Source organism: Rhamphochromis longiceps, linkage group LG10 (genome assembly GCF_057381845.1).
Source record: "Rhamphochromis longiceps isolate RC_006_pf linkage group LG10, R_longiceps_female_GT1.1, whole genome shotgun sequence".
Classification (NCBI taxonomy): Eukaryota; Metazoa; Chordata; class Actinopteri; order Cichliformes; family Cichlidae; genus Rhamphochromis; species Rhamphochromis longiceps.
Genome location: NC_140566.1, coordinates 9,701,108 through 9,714,720, shown reverse-complemented (window position 1 = coordinate 9,714,720; position 13,613 = coordinate 9,701,108). Strand labels below are relative to the sequence as shown.

At 40.8% G+C, this 13,613-nt stretch overlaps 1 protein-coding gene across 7 annotated transcripts in view; it reads right to left on the bottom strand.

Annotated features, from left to right (window-relative positions):
- The window catches only part of ncor1 (nuclear receptor corepressor 1), a 62,155-nt gene that overhangs the window by 23,225 nt on the left and 25,317 nt on the right, over positions 1 to 13,613 (bottom strand). For all 7 annotated transcript variants that reach the window (XM_085420075.1, XM_085420078.1, XM_085420079.1 and 4 more), the window contains exons 15-16: positions 4,516 to 4,646; positions 3,757 to 4,052 (exon numbers count right to left, since the gene is read on the bottom strand). In XM_085420075.1, coding sequence (XP_085276201.1) covers positions 3,757 to 4,052; positions 4,516 to 4,646 — 427 coding nt within the window. The remainder of the gene's footprint in view (positions 1 to 3,756; positions 4,053 to 4,515; positions 4,647 to 13,613) is intronic.

The window sequence follows — 13,613 nt, the reverse complement described above, 5'->3', positions numbered from 1 at the left end:
ATAGAAAGGGTTTGAAGCATGGGTGGACACTGTAAAGGGTTAAAGAGGACATGAAATGCTACATATATAAAGGCTAATTTACATCATGGAGCCCTGCTCTCAAAAACTGACGCAGAAAACACTCTGTGTGTGAAGCTGGATTTAAGAAATAAGTGCTTAAAGTTCAAGTTTTAAAAATATGTTTAGCACCATCTTCTGTCAATACGGAACGTGACATCCTGTGGTTGGATGGTTGGTTGCGGCTAATAGCTAGCATAAACTAATGTAAGTCTAACTAGTGACAGAATCAATAAATCAGAGAAATCAGCTGACGTGATCTGCAATATTTTATGTAATAAATAGGGGTGCAACGATATTCGTATCGATATTGAACCGTTCGATACAGTGCTTTCGGTTCGGTACGCATATGTATCGAACAATACAAAATTTGTAATTTATTTTATCAACTTTACTTCTGACGATGCTGTCTGTGTTGAGCGCTCAGTGAATCTGCGTTCGACTGCTCCGCCTAGGGTCGACAGTGCAGCCTAGGCGGAGTAGTCGAACGCAGATTCACTGAGCGCTCAACACAGACAGCATAGTCAGAAGGAAGAGCGCAGGGCAAGCTAGCGAGACAGAAGTTAAGCTCTCCTTACAAGATGGACCTCCCCCACCCTCATTCAGATCTGGCGTTTGGAATTATTTTGGTTTTCATGTGACGTATGACCCTGAAGGTAAGCAAGTCATGGACTAAAGTAAAACAGTATGTTGGATGTGCCATGCAATGCTCAATTACATGGGTGGGAACTAGTGTGTTAGCGCAGTTAGCTCGTTAACGTGTTGGCCGTCTAGCCCCATGCACGGGGCGATCGGCGGTAGCTCGTTAACGGAGATTTGCCGTGTTGTGGCGTTAAGGTCATTTCAACGAGATTAACCTGAAAGCACTAGTGGGAACACAACGAATATGACTGCACATTTACGCTGACATCATCCTAGTGCAAAGACAAGTGGAAGCAGAAAAAAAACAAGCAAGCATGCTACTAACTTTAGCCGAGTCATTTAGACAGCTGTTTAATATGCTGCTGAGAATATAGCCCAGAAGAAGCGGATAGTATAGCTTTTATTTTGGAAAGAGACATTTCTCTGTAATAAACTCTCTTTTCCAAAGATGAGTGATTCCTCAATCAGATACAGGGCTTGCAATATCGCTAGCCCGACGTCCCGGAGCTAGCGATTTTTTCAGTCGGGGTACCAAAATCTATCTCTGCCCTGCCCGTCGGGCTTTTGTAGGAAGGAAAAATATATGTCAATGCTTTTGCATTCTTTCAGAAATGTAGCTGGGTAATTATGTCATTGGCATCGGTGAGCCACTGTCAATATGTGACATATTGAAATCGCGTTTGAATTTGCGCTTGTTTTTTGCTTTCACTTTGCAATCGCCCGAACTGTGTATAGAGAGCGACAGCACTGATCTGTGAGTGATGATAATTTGTGCACCAATTCCTCTGACATCGTCTTATTAATTGTTAGCTTACTATGCAAACATGACAAGTGAAATCTCCCGCAGCTTAAACATGTGAGAGGTTGATCGCGCAGAGAATCGCTGAGCTTATGTGAGTGCGTGTGTAAAAGCAGCAGGATTTATATTTGACTACGATGACCTGGATGACTGAGAACCTTCACAGACAGATATATATTTTAGTTCTGCTGAGCCAAATAAGACAGGTCAGGGTGAAGAAGTGACAGCCAAAGAAAAGCTTACCACAAAATGGAGAAGTTATGACAAATCAGACTATAAGGCAAAAAGAAAGTGCAGCTTTATGGTTTCATGGACAAAAGAATTTCTGTGGCTGCAATATGACGAGCTAAATAACCAGGGCTGCACATAAGTGGTCCGCAGGTGCGCATTCGCTGTCAAAATAAAAAACACGCACAAGGGTTAGGGTTAAATTTAAAAACTGTACTTTTGAGTTAAAATATATATTTATAATTTTAATAAATGACAAATTAAAAAGGCATGAACATTTTTTTTGTATCGAAAAAATATCGAACCGTGACACCAAAGTATCGAACCGAACCGAACCGTGAATTTTGTGTATCGTTGCACCCCTAGTAATAAAATAATCTTTCTTTGCCCAAACACAGCCAAACAGTTTACTACATACATAACAACACCACACCACAAACATAACTAAGTTTCTTACCAAAGCACAATCAGGAATCCATCAGCAGTATGTGGGCAGAAAAATTAGGTCGAAGTGTGCAATAGACAGAAAGAAAACAAACAAAAACAAAGTGGAGGCTCTGAGGAAGAGATGCCACAATTTTTGGAGACCTTTTGTTTTTTCTTCACATTATCTCATTGACTTCATTATTTCATATTAGAAGTAAGGAAAAGCGAAGCCCAAATGTAAGTGGACATGCCGATGGATGTCAGGATTTCCAATGGTCTTTGGTAAGAAACCAAACAGTTTACAACATCACAGTTTACTACATGTGTACGCTCGTAGCAACCTTTGATCTTGTAAACTGTTTGGTTGTGTTGGGAAAAGAGAGAATATTTTATTGCATAAAATAGCGTTGATCGCATCATGCAAACATCTGCTTTGTCAGGTTATGATACGGCTCGGTGTTGGCTGGAGTGTTGGACTCCAGCTTTTCGGTCTGGTGACTCCAACAGGTTCTCCTCCACACATTCATAAAGTGCTTTAGAAATCCAAACATTACAGCTAGCAGATGGATTTTCCCATTTGAGTTCAGCTAGCCAAACAACATAAAGCAACTTACTGCTAAGGAGACAGTGAAAATGGACAGTATATCCTCTTTTTCTAAACATAAAACTCATTGTTGCAGCCAGGGGCAGCACAAAAGTGATCCCCCTAAACTGACCTTTAGTTTTAGTGTCCTTATTTTCCCCTCAGTTGATTCTGTCACTAGTTAGCTAACATAAACTATTGTAAGTCTATTAGCCGCAACCAACCAACCACATGACGTTGCATTCCGTACTGACAGAAGATGGCACTAAACATGGGTGGCAGAAGAGTGCTTCAATTATAAGAGAAACTTAAAAGACAGGGAGCTGGGTACCTGGTAACCTGAGCTATCACCCTCAGAGCGACAGACGTCAAGTACTGAAAGTGTGTAAAGGAGTACCATGACAAGAACACAACTACAGCAGTCCACTGATGAGAGACAGACTGCAAACAGCTTCCTGAGGGAAATGCACACACCTGGCAATGAGTACCTGAGCCAACTTTCCATTTTTAAACTATTCCCACCTTTAAAGTCTACACATTTTTAATGAGAAGAAATCCAACAGAGCAATATTCTAACACATCGTGTACCAAAGTCTTTCTAGAAGCTGACACATGGCAGCCATTTTAAATGACCACAAGAACTTATTTAGCCAGTCACTTTGAATTATTATTGTTTTTTCCTCTGGAAGTTTAAACGACACCTTCTCGGATGTAGAACTTTCATGCACAAGTATGAGTTTAGCACTCTTTGAGTGTTATGTCTCTATTGCAACCTTGTTTTAATAGGTATTCATGTTAGCTCATAATACAAGAAGTGACGAGAGAAAAATTAACTGCAGTTTGCTTTCGCTGACAGATTGCTGTGGGTCATGTTTAAAATGTTCCAACTATGTATACTTTCATAGTATTGAACTGCTTTTGTTAACATTTTAATCCCATTCCCTAAATAGTATACGACTGAATGTGGTGCACAAAAATTCACAACACTCCAGACCCCAGACTCTATCCTGAGAGTATTCACCTTTAGCAGCATCCATGGAAGCTACTGGAGTCTGGGGTTTTGCAGGCTCCTTCATGGCCTTCTGAGCTGGATCAGTTTTAGGGAACTGTGGTGGATCTGGCAAGGAAGGCTCGGGGGCAGTGGGAGGTGCTTCCTCAGCTGCCACAGATGCAGCCTCATTGGCCATGGAGCGTGTGGTGATCCTTCCCTTACGGCGTCCCTGGCTGTTGGCAGTCTTCCTGCCACGCGGCGTGTTTTGCTCCTTTCCGTCGTCGTCTTCCCCACCGTCACACTTTTCTTTGTCCTTGCCAATGTCCCTGTGGTTTTGGACAGGGAAACACAGCTTTTAGCTGTTGGTACTGCAAATATCTATTCGCTTTTGGCTCCGCAATAACAAGCTCTCTTACGGTAACCTGTTCTTTCTCCTCGCTGACTGAACACACACACATACACACACCTTATTAGAGATTGGGCGTAGACAATCTGGACAGACAAATTTACAAGTTAGCAAGTTGTCTGTCTATTAGCCAAGAACCACTAATATACACTGCAATACACCTTAATTTAAAGTACAAAAGTGTACAGGGTCGCTGGGTATCAAAAGTGAACTCTTTCCTAATAACTACAGCTAACTGAAAGCAGTGAAATATAATACAGCATATGTAACCATGACATCCTTTCTCACAGAGTGAATGGATCAAACACTGACATCAAACAAACAGGACTTTTACCTGCAGGGCCTAATGGTGACACGAGGACAAACAACTATTCATAACTCACCTAGAATCCTCCTTTTCATCTTTCTCTTCCTCGTCCTTCTTTTCCTCGTCCTCTTTTTTCTCTGACTTCTCAGACTTGTCCTCTTCGTTCTTCTCGTCTGACTTGTCTTCTTGTGAGGGACGTGTTATTTGCTGAAGACAAGAGCACATGGGGGAAATATTGAGCATTAAGAAGTAGCATTAAGTACAGTGTGGATTAGTTAAAGACATTTTATTTGTTCAAACTTAGTATAATCTCTAAAAATGCATTCTTCATATGAAAATGCAGAATCTGACAAGATTTTTGGTAGTACAAGCTTTCAGTTTATAATCTGCTTGTAGTCAAGGTGCCACTGAACCACCCTGTTTGTGTAGGCTTTGCTTCCATGTAGTTTAACAGCCCGTGCGGAGCACAAAAAACAGGATTGCATTTGTCAGAATGCACCAGATAACCATCGGCTAACATCTTAGCAATGTCGATTGTCCATTTGAAATTATCTGCATTCACAAACAACAACCAGCGGATATGAATGGGAATTTTTGCCTGGATATCCGTTGGCTACACTGGAAGAACCAAAAAATTGGCCGCTCTCCCAGAGGCTACAGACGAAAGTCAGCAGACCAGCCGATGGCTTCCAAGATTGATATAAATCAAGAACTCAAAGAGGGAGACTATTATACAGAGCAAAGTCTTATCAATGCTTCAATTCAAATGTAAAAATCTACCCAGTAAGACACTTCAAGCAGTTCCAACCACTACAAAAGCATTTTATCTTTCTCCCCCCTCAAAGGGCTTGTTTCACCTTCCGCCAGTCTGATGCTGCTTCACTATCATACAGCACAACCTAAACAGTAAGGTTAAATGTTCAGTAATAAAACGATAAAAACAAATGTTGCCCCTCATTGATTACTCTTACTTTTCATCTGCACAAATTACAGCAAAACTCAAAATATGGCAGAAGATTAACAAGCTTTGTACGCTCTTCTTTAGATGTGACCCTATACTGTATTTTTATTATCCAGCATAAACAACCAATATTGCAGACAGTGTTCTCTTTTATGTGTTTGTCCTAATTACAGAATGAAGAACCCTGATGTGTGGCCAGTTCTCGTGTCTCACTTAACTATTCATGAACTTTATATCATACTGCCAACAGATAACAAGAACAGCTTGAGACTGCTTGAGTAGTCCTGCAAACAAACAAACAAACTGCATCAAAGCAAATTAGTTCACTTAATACTAACTCACTCAATATTAAACCTATATGAATGGGGTGAAAATATCATTTGTATGTGAATTAAAAAGAAAAACAAAACACAAGCCAGATGGAGTGATTGAGGACAGAGCAGCATTCTTTATCATCATTGCTGGCGTGGTTCACCACAGAATGCTTTCTCCTGCCTGTTTCAGTGAAAGAGCTGCACTGCAACAAGTCTGGCTACGCCAAGCCAAAGATTCCATGCTGGTACCAGATGGGGCCAAGGAATGTGTTTCGCTCAATGGTAAAGGCAAAAGATATGGGCAGGAAAATAGAATGAAGACACGGGTACCACTTAGGGGAGAAGAAGAAGAAAAAAAAAGGATGTGGCTGTCTTGTCTATTTTACAAAAACATGTCTCTGCACACAAGGAGTCTGGCTGTCTTGTTATACAGTAAAATCTACACAGCACAAAAAAAAAGCAATAAGAAAACTGTAACATAGTTTAATGGAGTCAGCCTCGACTCCTGTAGAACAATAGTCTGTGTTCAACTTGAAGAACTAGTGGCTGCTTTAGCCAGTCTGATAGTGTATCGGAGAGTTTTTACATCATAATGGACACACGCACACAGACACACACAGGAGAAATCAAATCAACAGTATGCGAGAAAACTGCACGTGGTGCTGTCCTCAAGTTTTCCCATAAACTCTATTAGTCTGTGCACAGAGCTTCCTTTAAATTAATTGTCCACATAACTGGAAACTTTGATGGTTCATGGTTGACGTTGTTGCAATTTGCTGTTTAACTGTCAAAACTGTTGATCACAAGCTACTTAAAAAAAAATCAATGTAATCCATGCTATCCATGTAACAATATTGCATAATATAGTGCCTATAATGTAATTGACTAATGACCTGTCCAGGGTGTAAACTTGCCTCTTGTGACCCTAAGTTGGATATGCAGTTAAGAAAATAGATGAATGAATCGATCGTGCAGTATGATGATGCAGCCTTTAAGTGTTGCATGCCTGAAGCTGGGATTACTAGTGGATGGATGGATTGATAGAGTACAACCTATCACTTGGATTTAACTCTTGACTCACTGTCTACCTACAGTAGCATGAGACGCTTGCTTTTTGGTCAGTTTTGCCAATTCAAAGACCTTTCTTTGCAAAGGACAGCAGCCCAGTTTATTCTCCCCATGCATGTCCTTCTGTGAGGCGCTGTTCTGGTTTGGTCAGGGAATGCTCGTGTTTGCTTTGGAGATGGCCATAGAGCCATGGCATTCCTGCCTCTTCTCCCACACTGCGTAAAGAGCTTCTACACAGATGTTCTCCCAAAGTCAGCGAGTCCCTGTGGCTCTGTGGCTCTTCAGTGTTTTTAAATGAAGCTCTTTCCTGACCTGTCTTGAATATTTTAAGAGTTTTAATTTCTCCCGTCTTTTGCTGATTCACAAGTTGTATTTAATTTAGGAAATGACAGAGCCACAAGTCAATCTTCTTTTTCCTACCACAGAACTCAGGCCACCCGAGGAATCTCTCACTCTTTCTACAAACCATTCCACTGTGGGAATAGGAAATTTTAAAAAAACAAAAAGATTATTACTATGGATCATCTACAGTCCTAATATTCATTAGTTATTGCTATCACACATAAGACAAATACTAGGAAAACACATTTTTATAAGGATTCTGGTAAAGGAACCCAAAAAGATTAAAAACTGTCAAACCACTCCAAGTTCTATGAAAATGCTATGCACACCTGGTGGTTTCTCCTAAGCACAGTGTAGCAACTTGTCCCAAAAAAAAGAAAAGAAAAGAAAGTTGCCATGGTTACTATCCAGCACTGCGTGGGGAAGAACTATAAACCAATAAAATCTACTTCATGGCTTCAAAAACTGGCAGGAAACTGAGAAAGAGGCTATTAAGGAATACTGTGGCAAAACAAACTGAAGGTCAAAGAGTAATCACCTTGCACAAGTAGAATGGTACAACCTGCAACCTCAGTTCATACCTTATGTGCTCTGTGTCTAGCTAAGAAATCACTTCTACTCCTTTACCAGTGCTCATACAGAGGTTTCTTCTGAGTGTCAACACCTAAAGTGTCTATATAAACGATGATGGGTGACATCAGTATCATCATTTTCCCTGTTTACTATGGTTTATAAGGGTCCACCTGGGTCTGAGTTGAGTACATTTTCTCATTTAGGAATGAATGGAATGCTCCAGTCCAATACAATGTACCAGCTATGCGTGCACGTTTCACAGTGCCAGACAAATAAATAAAAATGTCTGCAAAAATCTTTGCTTTACACCTGATAGGTGAGGGTGGGTGGGCAATTTACCACAACACAAGTTGTTCTAATTGGACGCTTCTATCCTCTGACCAAGTGGTTTCTTCCAGGATAAGGTCGCCCGATCCCTATGTAGTTATGCGACTGGTTCTTATACAGCGCTACTACTACTTGAGCACACAAAGCTTTTTACACAACATGCCTCATTCACCCATTCATACTCAGATAAATGCATCGGAGAGAAACTTGGGGTTCAGTATCTTGCCCAAGGATACTTAAGTGTAGTTTATGATCAAGCAGAGCTAGTGCCTTCGCTGTCTGCTCCACTCCAGGGTCTGCCCATCTGCCTGCAGAGAGGTCTGTTGCCAGATGGTGGCACTGTAAAAGTATGTGCTAAAACCAGTTTTGTGAGCCAACTCTTGCTTGTGCTGTTGTTAGTCAGCCAGCTAGCGGTGGAGGAGAGCGAAGTTATAACATATAAAGATCTATAGTGAAACTGAGTGGTAAAAGTGGTTTTCACACAATTTCAGTCAAGTTAAATACATATGAGGTACATGTTTAACAAAGTTCTCCAATACTACAACTAAAACACCCAATGAGGGAAGATCTATTGGAAGAATAGCTCCATATAAAGCCTCACAGATATTGGGCTGTCACAGATATACTGAATCTCAGTATATGCCATCCTGTTATGTACAGGTATGAAAACATAATGCAGCAACAACATAAATTTGGGATAATTTCAAAATGGTGCCATGACAGAATTTTTCCAGTAGGGGCTCCATTGTTTATGTTCCTCAGCACTGTCTAATGCACTTGAACCAAAGTAACACCACAGCTGAGGTAACTGTGGCTTTGTGGAAACTGGGGATGTATGCTTCAGTGGGAAATCTACACCCTAACTACATCGTAACTGCAATCCCCTCTGAAACTCTACCTTGTAACCTTCAGCATAACCCGATGTACACCTCCTCAGAATTGTAACTACATGATTCACGAGTCCGGAGCGGAATTAAAAACACGACATTCATTTAAGGTTATCGCGTGTTTTGTGAGCAAATGCTTTTGCATATTCGTAGTGTTTCCTCCCTTAAATGAAATATCTACTTTGCAAGTTGCCCTGTTGTCATCCGTTCTCGTAAAGTATAACCAAACTTTTGAGCGTTTGAGCTGCTTAGGTGCTGTGTTTCCTGCCAGGTAAATGACGCTCCGCAACGTGGTGACATCATTCGGGGCGACTGGAATCGATAAGGGAATCGTTTGCAAAAATGGCAAAAATTCCAAGGAATCGAAACAGTGGGAACCGGTTCTCAACAAGAACCGGGTTTCGATACCCATCCCTAACCGTGATTGGCCTCTTGAGAACCATCAATTCCTCCTGTGCATTTCCAGCTATGTTTTTACCACAGTTTTGGGATTTATCAGTAAGAGATTAACAGCCATCATCCCAGTAATAATGAATAATAATCACTTCATCAGTATAAGGAATCACAAGTGACAAAAATTTTCTGGCCTTATGTGAGGTAATGTACAAAAAAAGTGAAAAAACTTGAGAGACAAATATGTTTTCTTCTGGGGAAAAACAACTAAACAAAACAACCTGACCACTAGAAAGAGTGGAGACCCAGGAGGGAAAAAAGTCTCAGCATTTTATTTGTTTCCATCGGCTGACACTTTATTTAACACGACCACATGGTGATAAACACATAATGCAGCAGCACAACAGAAATGCTGGCAATGACGTTCGCCACTTGCGTAGGTTACTTTGTAGGCTCTACAGAGATTCCTCACAGAAATCCAAATTAGACCAAAGTTGCTAACTTTTTTTGAACTACACTGTGGAGCAGCTCATGAACCAATTACCACAGCAAAGCAGGACTCCGCATCTGAAAAACAGGGCTGATGGCCTGTTGGTGGGAAAACACGAGATGGGCAAAACAAAAGTAAGATTATTGTCCACAGATTTAAAAAAACCGCAAAGCTAAAATGCGATGCTAAGTATATTTGGTTGGGCACTATGCCAAAGTAAAGTCTAAGTGTGGGAAACTCAGTATCAGCTGATATATTGATATCTGAATTTACTCCCTAACATTTGTATTGGCAATCAGCCAAAAACTCCAGGATCAGTCAGGGTATAGTTACATTGTTTTAATAAAGTTCCAGAAACGTATTTAATTATTGTCAAAGTCGAGGCTCGCTGAAGCCGTTTAAGCAGAATGATGTGGCCCGACATCTTACAACATCTCATATTTTTATTCAACTTGTCATCTGCTCGTGTATCTACTTGAGGATTAAATGTGCTTAAATATGCTAAATCTGTTAACGTGTAGCTAATGTCACTGCATGAACATGACATTGAAGCAATTTCCAATATTTTCTCAAAGCACATACAAAACAGGCATGACCACATATCATGGATTTGAATTTTTTCGAAAAGAAGGAAAAAAAAAACATCGCAGCAGAGGTCCTAATACGTTTCAATAGGCAGGCGAAGAAACAGGCAACAGAGGAATCAAGAAATCAACTCCCAGACTAAAGCAACAGAAGTAAACTGGCTTCAACTCAAAACTAAAAACTCTGGTTTTACAGTTAGTGACATACCTGTAAGCTCATTTGCTGGTCATAAAAATCCCTTTCCTTCGCTGAGAGCCACAGCTTACCAGTGGTGCGAATGAGAATTTACCCTCCGGTGCTTCCATAGCGGTGGTAACGGTAGCAGTAGAGGGGGAGGACAGCACCATAGTAGAGCTCCTTAGAAGGGCTGCCGGGCCACGGCACAACCACACATATTCCGGGAAAGCGTGTCATCAGGCCGCTTAAGCCGCCCAAAGAATTGTCCATCTCACATGCACACACTAATCTATGCAGGGTCACTCAAGGTAATCCCTGTCGAGCACTCCTCTTTGATTGGCACTCACAGCAGCACAGTGAGATTTTTGGGCCCGTCAGATGGCCGGGCTGTACCAACTCAGCCGTCTCAGAGAGGGGTGAATATCTCTTTCTCTCGCTCTCGCTCTCAGAAGAACAGAAGAAAGAGGAAATGGAAAACGAGGAGGAGAAAAAAAGAGAGAGAGAAAAAAAGCAGCACACAGCAGATAAGCTGCCAGCGCTGACTCGGTCTCACTGAGGATTTTTTTCACTCAGCTTCACTCACTCGCCCTACATTCCACTGCTTTACTCTTGCTCACTCTTGTCCTTTTTCTTCCAACTCTAATGACTCACTCTGCTCACTTGAGCTGCAGTTGTTAAGGCACAAAAAGCTTAAAAAGTGCACTACGTCCTGATGTGCATTATTACGAATATTAATAATAATCCATTGTATATGGGGGGAAAAACAACACACTGAATTATTTAATGAACTGCCCTGAATCACAGGATGATGGGATTTTACTTTAGAAGTGACAAAAGAACTAAATATTTTCATTCCGAAGTGACAAAAATTACAAATTGCTCACACTTTGATGTTTTCTAGTGAGCTAAAAAAGTAGACCTGGGCTAGTTAAGTATCAATCAATGTTCATCAATCAGGTAAGGACCCTTTATAGTTCATCTGTGAATGAAAGAAGACTGTAAGAGCCATAATCACTCTGACAATTTAAAATCTTTTCAAAGAAAGGGCCATTTACTGTATACAGCCTTCTTTAACATCCACTGTTTGGAAAAGCAGTTCGGAATCTGCATCAATCAGCATCTGCAACAGAGCCGACTTGCTTATTATGCATGCAAGTAAAACGGTTAATGTAAACAGTATACAACAATCCACCACATCACATACCAGCGTCCACAAGTTAAACAAAAAGTGGTTTCAACAAGTCCAACCAATCATAAGCTCAGAAACTGGCGATACAGAAAGACATTTCTCTGCTCATAGTTGGCCTCACGTGTCACAGAAAAGTCAAGTTCTCTCTCAGCTGCTGGCAGCTTTTTTGCTTATGTAGAGAAATGGTCTACAACCAACCCATTGTACTGCACAGTAGATGTACGCCACAGAGACAGAATGTCCTGTACACAGACTATAGTGAAATGGGGAAAGTCCAACAGGGAGGAGAATAATCCAACAGAACGTGTTGGCTGACATTTGGCACTGATTTTAATCAGAGTTAGGAGATGGCTGCACTTAAAATGATGCAGCCAAGACAACAATCATATGTATGTCTCTCTAAAGGTTTCCTTTTAGCATCAACAAAGTTTACATTCCATATCTGACAGTGCTCGCACACTGAGGCTTCAAAGGAAGACGCGGCTCCGCTTTGTCTCTTTGCTTGATGCCGGGACAAGTAAGTCTTTTGAGAGACCCATGCGGCAGATGAAAGTAGCATCATCTCAAAAGAATTCCAGCTTACTCTGAATTATTCACAAAAATCTGGAATTATTTCATGTCTCTGAATCACTGTTCTGTATTTCTGCACAGCTTTTCAATCATACACCTCCTTTTTTACTCACTTTTCTTTTCTGTGTGTTCTAGCATTGCAGATTCAGCACTTAATAAGTAACTGCCACAATACATATAGTATTTTCTTTTCAAAAAATACATTAATATTAAATTAATGTATCTCCACTTTTAAAATAATTAATACAATTTTCAACAAAGCAGCACTCTTCATGGCTTTGCATGATGGTGATTCCATGCCAGAAAACAAAACTGCTGGCTAGATTAAAAATGAAGAGACGTTTTAATAAACTTGTTCATCTATACAGTGTTGTCTTTTAAGAATTTAAGAAACTTAAGTCAGACCAACAGTGTCAGGTTACCCAATCCTGGATGACATTTTTCACTGTCCAAACTTCACTGCACACTTTAATTTATATTTCAGTAACTCAGAGGTTATTTATATTTTATCGTGTGCAGATAGTGTTTGTGTCAAACTGAACCCATATTGTAATAATCTCACTACTCGTAGCTTAAGTGGGCGATCGTGGCTCAAAGAGTTGGCAGTTCTTCATGTAATCGGAAGGTTGCCGGTTCGAGCCCCGGGTCGGACAGTCTCGGTCGTTGTGTCCTTGGGCAAAACACTTCACCTACCACCTACTGGTGATGGCCAGAGGGGCCGATGGCACGATATGGCAGCCTCGCCTCTGTCAGTCTGCCCCAGGGCAGCTGTGGCTACAACTGTAGTTTGCCTCCACCGGTGTGTGAATGTGAGAGTGAATGAATAGTGGAATTGTACAGTGCTTTGAGGCCCCCCGAAAAGCGCTATATAAATGCAATCCATTATTATTATTATTATTAAGTAAATGTCAACCCTGCTTTCAGGTTGCTCTCTCTGGCCCTTGAAGACTGCGAGCAAAGCAGAGTCTGGGGTGTGGTCCTTGTGTAATATATGTAGCATATGTGTATATTTATCAGCTGTCAGTCTGATGAGAAATGAAACAGGTGTGTAAGAGTAAGACGAAGGCAGTGCTGCAGACTGTGAAATAATGACATGTCATGGCCAGATGAAAACGCTGTGCCCATCCATAACAATGGTTTTAATATAAGGCCAAGTGACATACTGTATAATTTGTTATTTCCAGTGCTTACAGGGTGTTTTACTGCTAAAGTTGACCTAATTTCCTATTAATAAAAGAAGCCTGTGAAAGACAAATCCATCATCGTGTTACTGACACTAGTAAAAAGAAAATAAATAA